At 45.7% G+C, this 15,441-nt stretch overlaps 1 protein-coding gene across 10 annotated transcripts in view; it reads left to right on the plus strand.

The window, feature by feature from the left end:
- Window positions 1–15,441, plus strand: part of AKAP13 (A-kinase anchoring protein 13) — a 1,883,770-nt gene that overhangs the window by 1,715,563 nt on the left and 152,766 nt on the right. For all 10 annotated transcript variants that reach the window (XM_069624282.1, XM_069624281.1, XM_069624277.1 and 7 more), the window contains 2 exons: window positions 13,890–14,077; window positions 14,157–14,239. In XM_069624282.1, coding sequence (XP_069480383.1) covers window positions 13,890–14,077; window positions 14,157–14,239 — 271 coding nt within the window. The remainder of the gene's footprint in view (window positions 1–13,889; window positions 14,078–14,156; window positions 14,240–15,441) is intronic.

Genomic DNA, 15,441 nt, shown 5'->3' on the forward strand with positions numbered 1-15,441 from the left:
TTTTCCTCAACTGATTTGCTTGGAGACAACAGAGTTCCCCATTCCAAGATGAAGGGAGGAGTTTGGACGCTGATTGGGTGTAAGCCCTCCAGAAAGTCTGTGTAAAACTTGTGTGACAATTCTATAACTACAAATCATCCTGAACTCTTGGACCAGCAAATCCTTCACCCAAAGGGCTCCATGTATATGCCCTTCTGCTGGATTTCAGAAAGGACTGCAGTAACTCATGCAAGAATTTGTTGAGGGTTAAGTAGCTATTCTACCTATGAGAGCGCTAAAGTGCTGGGCTTGCCTTGAGAACAGTTTTGGTGATGCTTCATTTGTGAGGCCTAAAAAGCATTTTAATTGGAGGTCAGATGTGTTTAAAGCGGGAGGGAGAGAACACTGTCCGAGACTCTTGGACTCAAGCTTCAACTTTCCCCCCACTTTATCTAAAAGGTCAGTAGGCAAGCACAAGCTACACAAGCAACTTCCGTAAATTATCATTGTGCACTCCATGTTTGGGAAAGTTAAGACAATGGGATCTGCTATGTGGTGTCATTGTTCACAAGAACTGCTCACGTCTAGTGAGCTGGAGTAGAATTGGCATGTAAAGTGTTCTGCGTGAGCTTGGACTATTTTCTGCAACAATCTCTGAGACAATAAACAAGGCCTTGTTCTCTCACACACACCTGAGATGCCACGCTAGCTTTTAGCATTTAGTGCGATCCCTGCTAGGAGTGGCTCTCTGTTCACCTGTGCCAGACAGTGCTTAGGAAGAGTTTCCACAGCCTGCATGAGGAGACAGTCTAAAGGGTGAATTTCAATCGGCACCAAGAACTCTCCTCAGAGGGATGCTGTGTCACTAGGCTAGGATTTTGCTTGGCGAGAACTCTGCCAACAATAGAGTTCGAGCATTCCCTCACAAAATGAGGACAACGACTCAGGAAAGCTACATTTGTACAATAGTTAGTTATGGGTAGCTAAGACAGAATGGTTGGATTTCTGGCAGTCCAGAGACATACCAGTGAGTAGTGTTCAAGGTTTGCTGTGAGTGCAAGAAAAGGACTCCATTTTCTTGGTCCCAGGTAGAGTTTAGAAAACAATTCCAGGTCTGAAACCTCTGAATCTACAACAAGTTTCTAGGAGTATCAAGTAATGAACTCTGCCACCTCTGCGCTATGACACAGCGGTAACCAGGTATCATGTATTCTTGGGATTACACAGTGAAAAGGGTTGGAAAGGGAAGAGGACTTAATCTGAGCCACTCTTAATCTCTCCTTCCACACAGTACAGTGTGTGAGAAGGGGAGATCTCTGGTGTTTATTTTTATTTTTTTTATTTATCTGCATTTAATCTGTTTAGATTTTTACAAAGACGTTTTGTTCATTGAAGAGGAGTGTTTAGTGTTTTTACTATGCGTTCTCAACGTAGACCAAGAAGAACAGGATTTTGCAAAAGAAAGAAAAGACTTCAGGCAGAGGAATAGTCCTGGTATCATCCTCGTCTTTTGGTTGAGATGGCTATTTCCGTAAGCTACTCCTGTAGGTTTTGGGAGGCCTTCTCCAAGGCGATGGTTAGAAGTTTGGTCGCTGCTATTAGCCACCTAGTTTGGGCTCCTGTAATAAGACGATTCCACCAAATGTTTTCGACAACGACATAACAGGTTATAAACAGGGAGCCGAGGAAAGCTTTTCTTTCTTGGTCTACTGTCGGGCAAACCATCAAGAGGTGCCTGATTGATTCTGTAGATTGTGGATCTTTACAAAGTCTACATGATTTTTCTTCGGACGCTCTATGAATTGCTAAGATTTCTTGGGTCGTTAGGAGGTTTAAGCGAGCTTTCAGTAGGGTTTTCATTAGCCGTTACAGGGGTATTTTGTGCAGGATCCCATTGGCTCTTTGAGTTTGTTGAAGACTGGTGGTAAGTGGGCTAGAAGTTTATTCAAGACTGCTTTCTCGTTGGTTTTTATCCAGTCGAGCCATTTCATTTTTGCTTTTATTCTTAATGGATTTTGGATTAGTTTTTCTTCAGAGCACGATATTTCTTGCAGTGTGAGCTTTTGAGTATTGGCCCAGTCGTTTAGAAATGTGTGGGTCCCTTTAGCGATTTCCACTGCAATCATGTGGTATATTTCTAGGCTCTCTGGGTTCTGGATTTTTCTGAAGAGTTGGATGGTACTCTGGGCTACCACTGCCTCTAGGGAGAGTAGACCTAGTTCACGTCTTATTGCTGCAACGGCTGTGGATTTAGGTAGGCCTAAAACTGCTCTCCAAATGAAGCCTTCCAATTAAGTCCATAGAGTGGATGGGATTGCAGGGGTTGCGTCCATGCCATACGTTAGTGATGGAATTACTTTAGACTTGTAGTACTGGATGGCTGGCAGTAGGCTATATTTGCCGTATTTTCTGTCGACTGCCCGCATTTGAGCAGTTAGGTTTTTGGTCTTTGTCCACAGGGTTTTCTGCATGCTCACACCTCTTTTCGAGCTGTCAATTTCAGCTCCCAAGTATTTGAATGTTGACACGATTTCGATTTTGGACTGGTCAAGGTACCATTTTAGGGTCTCTTTCTTTTTGTTCCCCTGCTTCTGGAGAATCAGTATTTTTGTTTTCGATTTATTGATCTCAAGATTATTCTCCTTTGTGTAGTGGGCTAGGTTGTCGAGTTGATCTCAAGATTATTCTCCTTTGTGTAGTGGGCTAGGTTGTCGAGTAGGCGTTGAAGGCCCACCTGTGTGTGATCCAAGATGATTAGGTCGTCGGCGTATAAAAGTCTGATGACCCTTGTATTTCCGATTTTCGGTGGAAATTATCAGATCGACTCTTGCGAGTCTTTGAACTCACCAAGGAAAGAGATGAAGAGTGCTGGAGCCAATGGACACCCTTGTTTAACCCCGCGATGAGATGGTTTGTGGTTAGAGAATAACCCTTGGTGGTTCAATCGAACTCACACACTGGTGTTTGAGTGAAGGGCAATAATCGGTTCGAGAATTTCATTGGGGCAGTTCCACTTCTTCAGTTTGTTCCACAGTTTTTGCCTGTCAACTCTGTCGAAGGCCTGAGATAGATCCACAAAGGCAAAGAAGATTTGTAGAGCACCTAGCAAAACTTTTTCTTTAAGAATGTTTAGGATCATTATGTTGGCACCGGTGCTTGCGTTCTTCTGGAATCCCGTTTGAAGAGGGTCCATGGCCGGCAAAGATCGTGCCCAGTTCTGGAAGTGGGTCAACAGGATTGTTCCAAAAACTTTGCCGATGACGTCCAGCAATGCTATGGGTCGATAGTTGGAAGGATCTTCTCTGATGCCTTTTTTGAAGATTGGGACAATGACTGCTTGAGTCCAAGAGGTGGGGATTATCTTGTGTTCTTTGCAGTCTTTGAATATCATGCTCAGGACGGTTGACCAGGCGTCAGGATGTTGCTTTAGGTCAGAGTTTGCTAGACCGTCAGGCCCAGGTGCTTGTGACAATTTCAGTTTAGAGATGACTTTTTTTATATCTTCTTTGTCTGAGAGGTCAACCCAAGTCGCATCAGTAAATCGTTTTGTTCTCTCAGTGGGGGGCGCAGGGGACTCTAACAGTTGCGAGAAGTGGGTGGTCCAGCTATCTTCAGAGACCGAGTTTATCATTTGAGAATTGGAGTGATGGTTTGTGTTGTTAACGAGTGTCCAAAATTCTCGTGTTTTTTTGTTTGTTAGGGCCTTGATCATTCTTAGGGAGAATTCTCTTTTTAGGCTGAATTTCCTAACCTAGTGAGTCCCCCAGCAGCTTTGCTGGATTTCTGTAGTTTGTTTTTTCTCCTGCCAAGAGTGAGAATCTTTTTTTCTCCCACTCTTGGGTATGATTTATGGTGTTCCTTTGACTGTTAACGTGTTTTATGGGCTATGGGGTCCTTTACTCCATAGGGTCTCATGTGTTTTTACTATGTGTGTTACACAGCACCCTCCGTGCAGTGACACAGGGGTGTCATAGTGACACCCTGCCATAGACTCCATACCCTGGGACTGACTACTGTCTCCCAGGGCATATAAAGTCACCATTGGCTTTACTAGTCCCAAATTATTAACAGAAACCAGTACAAACCATCATATTGTGGACGTACTGGTCGGGGCAATTCGATTGCCGTGGGGTCTGTTAGTCGAGGGGACACGTCTCCGTCCCCCCTGATCGAGCTTTGGCTGGTGGCAGTGGATACTACTTTTTATATTCGACCGCGAATATATCCCTATGGGATTTTCCTTAGTTCGAGGCTACCAACTTTAATTATTTAATTCTCATAGCCTCGAACATACCGCCGGTTTATTTATTTAATATTAATTTGCCGGTTGGGATTTTTTGCCAGGGCTCGATTCTAAAATGGCGTTTGTGTTCTCTTCCGTGACTCCAACCTAAGTCGAGCCCTTTGTTCCACTTTTTGGCGGCCTTCTCCACAGAAGCCTCCAAAAGTGGTGCCACTCTGTCTGGGTACCACAGGGGGTGTGGGAGGGGGTTTAGGCACCCTGGACTGAGTTACTTTGGTAACTCAAGTCGCACTCTTGTGTGATTGGCCCAAGTGGTGAGCCGGCCGGCTCACCACTTAGCATGTTTGATTGACAGCTAGGCTGAGTGAATGGGGGTGTGCTGCATAAAAGCAGGGCTTTGGGGACTGGAACTTCAGAAGTCGCTACAGGACCTGAGAATCCGACGAGGGAGAAGCTGAGCCGACCTATCACGACGACACCACCAGTGGAGCCCTGAGGAAATGACTCAACACTTTCCGACGACAGAGAAGATCTCCCGGCTGGAGAGGCTTCTTCCCCTGACTGGTGGGCACAACCAGTTTACCTTCTTCTCTTCGCACCCCATACCGGCTTGTGGTCGAATTGCCCGTCCCAAGCACCCCGCAACCGGATAGCCACTTACCACTGGACCGCGAATCAAAGAACCGCTCCTTTTACCTGAGAAACTCCACGGCTGGTTTCTTCCCTGGCAGTGCAACAGACTCCTGTCTTCCTCCCCGACGAGATCCTCTCTTCCCCGGGACGAAGCACCGACTTGCATCCGCTGCCAGGAACAACTGCCCCTGCTGGAGTATTCTCACCACTTTAAGGTACCGTGTCCGCCAGGCCTCCCTTTCTAAAGATTGCTAGAAGGTAATAACCCCTTAACCTTCTGGACTGGGCTGGCCGCCTTGACCTTCTAACTGGTTCCTTTCTTTGGTCCAGCTCTTTTTGAACCTTTTCAAGACTTTTGTGCACTGCAACTGTGTGACCTTGGACACATTGCGTTTGATCCTTTTAAAGTGGATGCAGCCTCTGAACTCTAACTTCACAGTTTTACTTTGCCTTCTTCTCTTGTTGTGTTCTGTAAAAGTGTTGGGACCTGTTTCAATTTATTCTGTTTTTCTCTCCCTTTTAAAACAAATTATTAGAGTGCCATCTACGTTAAGCGCTCACTGCTGTCTGAAAATAAGTGGGGCTTTACTTAAGACTTGTCTAATATTCTTCTAAGGGAGTGTATATCTTTTAGTGACCGTGTTTTTGAATTGCTTACTATTAGTGCCTGTGTGTTTTTCTAGATGTGGTTTTAAATAAATAATGATATCTCTTTTACATCAAGCCCTGGTCAGTGTTTACTTGTTCTACTGTGTTCTTTTGACCTATTGTGAATACTCTGTATACTGCCTAACTCTTCTTGAGGGAAGTCTGACTGCTCAGCCACAGCTACCAAGTGAACCTGTGTGGTACAGACTGCTACCAAGTGGGTTTACTGCCAAACACCTGTAGTCTTAAATCTTTTGCAGTGGTCCCAGAGGGAACTGCACAGGTTTCTGCCTAACGATCATGTTTTCTGCATCTGATTGGTACAGGGCAGCTCTGGTGTTTCTTAGCCACTGCTTATAGAGTCTCAGCTCAGTGCGCTAGGTTTCCCATAACGTAGTAGTGTTCCAGGTCGCTGCTTCTTTTTTTAGTTTTCTTAGGTAACGTCATTGATTACCAGGTTCCGGTTGTATGTGTGATTATGGTTAAGTGCAGGCTTGTGAAGGCCTTTCCGAGGTTTTTTGTAGGCGAGTAGCAGGGGAATGTAACTGGCCCTGAAGGTTAACTCATTTGCTTCGATGTCAGAGGTTAACATTTTGTATTCGTCTGACAGGGTTTTGATGTCGTATGTGGTCATGCGCAAGCGAGTTAGCTGAGAGTTTATCTCGAACGAAGCTTTGTAAAATTGCTGGTCTCGACCTCGGATGTTGCAGGTAAGGTGTAGTAAGTTTTGATCGCTTTCTGATTACTTCGAAAGAGTCTATGCTGTAGTAGATTTTTTCCGATACAAAGATGTAATCGAGAGGCGCAGAAGACTGGTCGCGCTCCCATGTGGGCATCATGGTTTGCTTGCTACATGCCTTTGCTGCGTTTCGGAGATTTTTGGAGTTCATTAGCGTTACCCACGATTTTCCTCTTTCCTCCGTCAGAGTATGCGCAGATGGGTTCAGGCAGTTTGCGTTTAGGTCTTCACAAATCAAGATGTTCGAGGTCTGATATTTGATCATTATCTCGTCAATGACGTTGGCAGCTTCATCACAGTGGTTGCTGAAGATGTTTTTTGGGGATTCCAGTAGACATTGATTATGGCAAAGGCTTCTTTCGAAAATGAGGCTTCTGTAGGGATTTTGTCGTTCCTTGTCATAAGCACCGCCAGAAAAGCATTAGTAGCTGCTATTATCTTGGTAGTGGTTATATTTGATCCTGACTGAATCGCTGTCAGTAGACCAGAGGAAGGTCTGCCAAGTGGACCTTTGGAGGCCGGTGAAATCTCTAAAGTATACCCGTCCAGAGCAGGTTTATCCGTGAGCCAAGTTTCTTGCAGGCAGAGAATGTCGTGAACCCCCAAGTTGTAACTGCCGGTTTTTGTTAAATGCATGTGGCCTCTGGTGTTCCATGATGCTATGGATAGAGTTGGGTTATGAAGGTCTTTGTGGGCCGATTGGGGTGGCCGTGATGAGTGGTTGGCACCCCGCGTTTGTTGCTATCTTTTGAGGCCTGGTGTCAAGGCATCCCGTAACCAAGACCAAGTGCCCTTTTTTGGCATGGCGTCTGGACAGACGGCGGTCGAGTCTGTTTGTTTGGACCTTTCAGAGCGATCTGGTGATGTGGGTCTACGTTCATTGTGGCGAGGTCTTGAAGTGTGAGTTGTTGTGTAAGGTCTTCCATACTCTTTGTAGTTTCCGAATTCTCTCTTTGTTTCAGTTCTGCTGTTATAAGATGGCTCAGGTTTTGATTGGTCAGATCTGTTGGCTAATCTCCAAGTTGGTCTGGTGAAGTTGGGGTCGCGTTTTCTCGAAGGAGACAATGTTCTTCTCCTTCTTCCCGATCTATACAAATCCTCTGTGTGTGATTTGTATCTATAGTTTTTGACCAATGGTTTCTTGTAGTTTTTAGCCTGTTCCTTGGTGGTGTTTGCCACCTGGATCTCCGTCAAGATGAAGCCCACATGTGCAAGTTTTGCATAAACGTCTTGAGGAATCTCACAAAGTGCTAGGTTTTTGATGTGTAGGTAGGCCTTTGTAAACGGAGAGCTTCGGTATGCCCTTCGTGACACGTAGCAGACTTGGGCATAAGAAATATAAAGACCAAGAGAGTTAGTACTGCTATTGACCAGGTGAGTTCCCACTAATTGTCAATGAATGAAACAACTATATCTTAGGAATGGGAATCCTGGTATTGTTGGTACTAATGGGTAAAGTCTCTAAGTTACTGACCCATAAGTTTGTCCAGAAAGAAAGAGGATTGGACAAGAAAAATCACATACAATAAAGGTTGTGAATAGACGTGGTTTGTATTAAAATGGAAAACATTCAAACATGAACAGAAAAACACATTTTAGACAATTTACATATAACCCAATAAAAGTGATCTTAACATAAGAAATCAAAAAATCTGTTTTTGCTTCAGTACATAAAACAGTTCAGAGTACTTGATCATGTAGCATAGCGTGAATAATTGGTGGAATCAAAGAGACTATGCTGCAATGCATGGGTAGATATCAAGTACTACCCATACATCATATTCAATAAAGCATCTCATATTGCAAGTGCCTAAACGCATCTTATATTGTAGGTGCCTTCAATGAAGCATCTCAGATTGCAAGTGCCTAGAGCATCTTGTATTACAGGTGCCTTGCAAGTGCCTAGAGCATCTTGTATTACAGGTGCCAACGTGACGGGGGGACCGTAGTTAAAGTCTTGATGCCAGGTGCCGGCCTGACAAAAGATAGTTCATAGACCCCAAAAAGTACTTCTTGGTGCCAATGTCCCCCTTGCATATGGTACACGTTTTGGCGGGGAGAGTATCCAGCTCCAAATGCATCAGCCCGATCGGTATTACTCTACATGAACCGCCTTCATCAGGGCAAGTAGGTGGCCCCTGTAGTAAAAAAGAAAGAAACACAAGAAAAGAAAAATAAATACAACATTCTTGTGTTTCAACAACTTCATTCTTTCTGGACATAACTGGGTTGTATAGTACCCACAATTATATTGTGTAAGATGAACCATGTGTGTGGTTCGGTTTGAAAATAGAGGGAAGGGCACAGAAATGCACTAACAAGGAAGCAAATGCATGCTATAGAAGTTAAAAGTAGTGGTGGGGAGGTTTTTGCCTGACTCACCACTACAACCTTGTCATGAATCTCGTTTGTGGGGCAGGCTCCAAGGACAGGTAGGGCCAGACAGTCAAAACTGTTGTGTCTCTGGATATAGAATGGATAGACAGGAACTAGTCTATTACACTGGAGTGGCCGAATAGACGGCTTGCTCTGAAAACGAGACAAACATAGAGAAAAAAATCACAAAGCGTCGTGCTTGCATTGTGTGTAATACTGGTCACGAGTGAAATGCTCGTATTCATGGCGATCCAAAACAAAAAATATGTAATCCCAAAATGTACCTGGGCTAGAAGGTAAGTGGCTGCTGGGACCCGGGAGCCGATCGTAGGGTACAGCAGAGTGGGACCAAGCCTTCAATGTGGCTGCAGCAAGGCTCTGAAAGCTGAGCTAGGGAGTCCCATACATCCTAATACAAAAGCCCAAAAAAAATATATATTTTTAGTTAGAGTGGGCATGTCTCCGACTCAACAGAACGAAAAGTAAGCAGAAGGGTAATGTGGGACTAGAGAGTGGAAAGCCAGTGTTACCTGAGAATCAATCCGTAAAGCACTGTCTTAGTTGCGCTATTGGAGCGGAGGAGTGTGTTCAGAAACCGCATGACCGCTGCGCTGTGGCGGGTGTCTGCAGGTCAGCGGTGGCTGTCTCCAAGACATGTATTGTTCGAGAGGGTGTGAGCGCTGGAGAGCCAGTGAGAGCGCGCTATGTCTCGGCGCCTGATTGGTTGAGGCCGCAAAAATGCGGAACCAAGTCTATGAGGGACGTCACACCCGTGGGGGCGGGGTCCCCCACGTATGCAAGCCCTGAAAGTCTTATACAGGAGCCAAAAACTGAGACGGTAAGGGGTCCATAAGTTAATGAAATAGTGCCCCTGTGATAAAGTAGTGTAGGTAGGCCTTTGCCTGCTTGTTCCTATGGTAGGGCTCTATTAGAGTGAAGTCATCTGAGGTTTTGAGCGTGTCGACCTGTTTAAGTATCTTAAGGACCGTTCTTCTGTTCAGGATCATATAGTGGTCATCAGTCGATTTTTTGTTCAATTTTGAATAGACGAAAGGGGTTTGTAGGTCGGCCTTTCACTCTATGGGCGCCCTCTTGTCGGTGATCTGATGGAGGTTTTTGTTCTTTGGTGGGAGAGTGTCTGGTCGAAGAGTTCGATTGGGTTGTCTTTAGTTTTAGGTACAGTTGTTCGATACTCGTGTCTTTCGTTTGCGATCTGTTTGGCTCTGAGCGCAGGTTTGGAAGTAGGGGTTGATTGTTGGTTTTTTTGGGGCTGAGCAGTTGGATTACTGATTGTGGTTCGGAGCTATCTGCAGTTTCCGTGTCCAACTCCAAAGATTCTATTGTGTCCTCATGTTGGGTTAGATCGATCAAGGAGCTTTGGCTCATGAATTCTTCCGTAGTCCTTGGGGATGGAGTAGAGTGGGTCTTGGTGTTGATAATGTTTTCAGAGTCTCTTACGTCGTCCGTGCTCTCTCTTAAGGGTATTTTTGGTTTCTTGTTTGAGATGGGCATTGGTTCAAGTGTGATCGCTTCTCCCCTGTTGGTAGAGTCTTGTTGAGAGCAGACGGTTAGCTTCAATAGAGGCTGTTTTTTCGTTGCAGCTGTCAATTTTTGAGAGGCGTCACTTGGTGGCACTGATTTGGGCACCTCTGTAGATTGTGGAGGAGTTTTGTCTTTTGGTCTTACAAACAGGGGAGCCGTTTTCGTGGGTTGGGATTGGAACAGTGTCTGGGTTTCCTTGTCGTCTGAACTAGTTTTATTGTGATTTGTGGTTTGAAGGAGCTTTAGTTTTTCTTCCAAAAGGGACAGTTTCAGATCCCAGGATTCTCTGTGCTTTTTGTTTTAGTCCAGGGCGGTGATGAATCCTTCCACAAAGATCAGTTTCGTATGCATCATTGCTGTCACTGTGTGTCTTTTAGCGAGTCATTGATGCTTTCGTATAATTTCCCAAACGGGGCTAGGGCTATTGTTATAGCCGACATGATGGTTGCCAAGTCATTTTTTTTGTCGGTGAATCCTTGGGTTTGGGGTGGCTATTTCACTTAGTCTCCTGTTTCTTGGGGGAGAATGTAGTCTGTGTGTGAGTGGCGATAATGGGTCTGTTGTGAGTAAACTGTCCTCGGTCTGAGTAGGACAATCCAAGTTTTTTGGTTTCAAGGGAAGGTGGTCAAGAACAAGTTGATTCGTCGGTTGAGTCCCGAGTAAAGATTGCTGTCTCGGGGTTGGGGATAGTAGTGGTTTAGTTCCAGTACATAAATCTCCGTTTGGAGAGATCTCTTTGTTTGATGCGTATGGTGTTTCAGTTTGACATTCTACCTGTGGAGGAGTAAGTGTATTGGCATTATTCGTCAGTCCTGGGTTTCCAGAGGAGTTGGGGATTACTTTAGGTGGTCGAACAGGCTCTTAATTGGGTGCCGGCTGAGTTGATGCGGCCCTGTTTGGGATGGTTGCGGTTTTCTTGTTTTGTTTCTCCATTGTAGGCATTTCTCCTTGAGTAGCGTTGCTTGTTTCAGGTTCGGATACTTCAACGTTTGGCCGCGTTAGTTGTTTTTTTGCGTTTGCCGTCGTTTTTATTGATTTAGTAGCTGGAGGGAGATCTTGAATTGCCTCCAAGATTTCTGCATCCGAAAGCTCAATTGCTTCATCCAGCTTTCTTTTGCACTGTTTTTGAAAGAAGTCTTTGAGAGCTGTGGATAGCAGCGGGCGAGGCAGGTTTTTCTTCCTTGTGTCTTTTTTCCTATATTTCCTTTTTGAGTTTGGTGCCTTTTTGGGTTGAATGTCTTGTTTGGTGCCTTTTGCCAAGGCTTGGTCTTCAATAGGTTCCTGGTCGAGTATCTTGAGGTCTAAGTCGGTGTCTCGCTGGCGAGGCTTGGTTGAGTTAGCATTGCTTGCTATGGAAAAGGGGGGGTCTTTGAGGGTTGAGCGACCTACAGAACTTGTTTCCTCATTTCTTGGCCTGCCCTTCTCAGGTGTTGGTGAATCTTTCTTAGGTGGAGTGTTAGTTGTTATTTTCTTTTGAAGCGGATCATGCGTCAGGTCGATGTCTCTTTGCTGCTGTGGTGCCGTTGCTGGGTCCGTTGAGTCCATTATGGTGTGGATTTGAGCCAGTGTCAAGACGGGCGCAGGAGTCGAGAACGTTGGGTGTTGAGAGTCGCCTTGCAGTTTCACCAGAGAGCCAGCAGTCTGACTTACAGGTGGCTTTTGTTGGTCTGTGGGAGCTTGTGAGCCCGCGCTCTGGAGGGAGGGGTCATCCCCTCCAGGTAAGGTCCGATTAGGCAGCTCCACCGTTGGCTCTCGTTGCAATCTGCTGTCCCGTTCTCTTCCTTCAGCGATCGGATGTCTTTGCGCTGCCCAGAGGGGGCTCTCCTCCTCGGCCCATACTGCAAGCATGGGCAGACGCTGACCGTCCTCCGACAGTCGAAGCCTCTGCACCTCTCGCCACCAAAGGGGCCTGGCGGGAAGGCTGAGCAGATTGGGCGCTGGATAGAGGGGAGGAGAGGAACCCCGGCGCTGGGTACAGTGAAGGTGGAACAAAGTGGTTCTGGAGATCCGTTAAGTCTCCTGCGTCAATAATCGGCAGTGCAGTGTTAGTTGAGTCGTTTGTAGGGGTTAATGCTGCCGCAGCTGAGGAGGTTGAAGGGGCGTGAAGTGGTGAAGCACGGGCACCTACGCCGTGCAGAGTAGGCTGATTTGAAGCGTTTGTGAGGATCTCCGAAAGTGAGTTCGAACAAGAGGGAAAAGGCGAGCACCGATTTCCATCAAATGGGTTTTCGAAGTCAAACAGTGTTGTTGATGCTTGAGCTACTTCGATAGGGACCGAAATTGCGGAAAGGATTGAGGGGGTTGATGTAGCAGTCCTTATCACCTTCCCTTTTTTGGTTTGTGATTTCGGTGCAGCAGGGTCCGAAGTCTTGTAATTGCTTCTTAGTAAACGCCCCTCTAATGATCGCTCGGGTTGGGGTTGAAGATCTGGGGGCCCAGACACGTCGGTTGCATCTTCAAAAGGCTCCATTCCGTCGGACTGTCCGGGACTGGCCGCGGACTGTCTCAACCTCGTCTCACCACTCCGCGGTGTTTGCTGTGTATAAGTGGGTCCACCCACAATAGACACGGTAGAGAGACTGCTGCCGAAGACTGTCTCAACCTCGTCTCAAGCTCCGACCAAACAATGAACGTTGATAGAAAGAAAGAACCAACGTGGCTCCTTCTGCGACCTCTTTTCTCCCGCTGATCACAAAACTCTAAATTATTTTATCCCATTCCCCTTTCCCCTTTGGGGTGTCTGGTATGTAGCGATCTTAGAACAAGTGCTTGCTGGACTTCAGAGGTGATCTGTAGGGTGCAACAGCTTCGGCGAGATTGTGTGTTGGGGCTGGTTTTGAATTGTTGTTTGCTTTGGGCTGGCACTATTGTTTCTCCCACAGGAAATAGTGTTTTGATAAACATCCATGCACATTTTATTAGTGTATAGTTAGTTCTTTCAGGGAAAGGAGTTTATTTCCAGGAAAACCCATTCACACTTCTGTAAGGACTTCCTTATTAACAATGCCCTTGTGGGTGTGTCAGTGTCCAGGTGTGTTTTTCTTTGTTCATTCTCTACTTGACGCCAAAGGTGTGTGACCCATACTTACTGGTGACTTGGTATGGAAGTCCAACACCTCAACCTTTTCCCATTCTTAGTGCTGTATCCGTCTCATGTTGTGTCATGGCAGAGGATTATGCAACATACAATCAACTGCAGTGCCATTACATCTTAGTTACAGCTGGAGGATATATTTTCTCTGCCAGGCTTTTTGTTTCCTTTTTGCTGTGTATAGTTTCTGTATGCCTTCTCTCTACTTCCCCTCAAGTGCTGGTCAATGGGGAACCGCATAGGGGTGCAAGAGTGATGCAAAGGGTACTCACAACATACCATTTTAGATGGGCATCTTTGAAATACAGGTTGTATTTCGCCTTGCAGTTCTGAATGGTGTCATAGACTACTCAAGCTTGACTCTGGTGGATGTGATGTCACTCGAAACCCCTAGCTGGAATATAGCCCCATGGTTAATAGCTACCCATCTATAAGTATACATAACCGCATTTGCAGACCCTTGAAATGCTTGAACAGAAATGCATTATTTTGATCTATCCGGATGTAGTCTTAGGCAAGATATGGCTTACTATATAGTCTCTGTTCCAGGAGCAAAGATCGACCGTGGAAATGCATTATTTTGATCTATCCGGATGTAGTCTTAGGCAAGATATGGCTTACTATAGTCTCTGTTCCAGGAGCAAAGATCGACCGTGGTCTCTTTGAAGAGGCTGATTGTAAGAGACGTAGCCCATGAAGAGAGAGGCCTGTTTTTGATTAGCATGGGAGAGAAAGAGAAAGACCCGGAGATGGTGGAAGTGCACACTAGCTCGAAGGAAGAGCGCAACAGCTGGATACAAGTCATCCAGGATACGATGAACACAATGTAAGTGACCCTAGAGTTTTCATCTGCAGAGAAGCAGCCCACACTTAGCATAGAAGCAAATTTGGTCTTTCTCTTCCAGGGGCAAGGATGAAGACGAAGGAATCCCCAGCGAGTCTGAGGAAGAAAGGAAAATGTTGGACACCAAATTCAAAGAATTGAAAGGTAAGCCTTCTGAGGAAGTAAAAGTAGAGTGTTGCCAGAGTTCCAGACTAATGCTGGTGAGTTCCTTCCAAAGAAAGGAAGAAAGCAAGGAAAAAAGTTCTGTTCTTTATCTTTCCATGAAGATGTCAATAGCACATGCAGTCCTAGGTCACTGGGTGTGTGGGGTGAGAAACAGACGGCTTGTAGTGGACGTTAATTGACATTTTCTGCATCTGAAAGAGTTAATCTGACAATAACATTACAAATACTGTAATTTCAGCCTGCTACTTTTCCTTTTTGTTTTTTTTTCGTTTTCAGTCTGCCCCTTCATTATATGGGTAGATTTAAAAGCATTTGAAGCCTTTTTCTGATACTTGAGGGCACGGTTCCCTTGATATGGGAACAATTGATCTTTTTTAGGGCAGGGCACACATCGCAGATTGGCACTTTACGCATTAGAAATAGTCGGGGTGGGGGAAGTGGTTGAGTTGCTGCTGAAACTCTAGACTTCTTTGACCCTAATAGTCTCTCCCTCTGTGTACAACGCCACTGGGATATGTGGGCTTTGGTTCCTTTGCCCCTGAAATGCATTGCTGGCCAGTCTCTCACTGCACAGCCAGCACCTTTAAGACGCGCCTGGCAATTACTAGTTTAACACCTTTCAAATTCATGCTGATTACAATGAAATGTGTCAAACAAGGAATGTGTTAAACTGGTACCTGCCAGGCCCCTCTTAGCAGCACAGGACACAGTTTGCCTTACTGTGTGTGCTGTCGTTGAGTGGGACTGTGAATGGGGTATGTCCATCTCAAAGCCCACGCCTATAGATCAGTGGCATCACTTCGGCCCCTCCTCCCCCACCCACCTCAGCCAGGCTACTTTCTCTGCACTGTCTGCAGTGCTGTGTCCGTCGGCACAGCACACACACAGGGCCGCAGTCAATGCTGCCGCACAACAATGAAGAGCTGGTAAGTTCCCCCTGCAGCCAAGTGCAGCCCCTCCAATCAGAATATAGTGCAAGAAACCGCTAATGATGGGTAATTAGTGACTTAATGGTTTAGTGCCTACCTTCTGATAGTAGGGGAAGTGCAGTAGGGTGTGATAATTGGTGTGTGCTAAAGATTCTCAGGAGTGCTTCTGACATCACACATTGCTATTTTATAGACACCCCCCCTACTTTTGTCTGTGGCCCCCCCTGTCTGCCCCTTCATAATTTGATTCCT

The sequence above is a fragment of the Ambystoma mexicanum genome, chromosome 11, assembly GCF_040938575.1.
Source record: "Ambystoma mexicanum isolate Mex_15411 chromosome 11, UKY_AmexF1_1, whole genome shotgun sequence".
Taxonomy (NCBI): Eukaryota; Metazoa; Chordata; class Amphibia; order Caudata; family Ambystomatidae; genus Ambystoma; species Ambystoma mexicanum.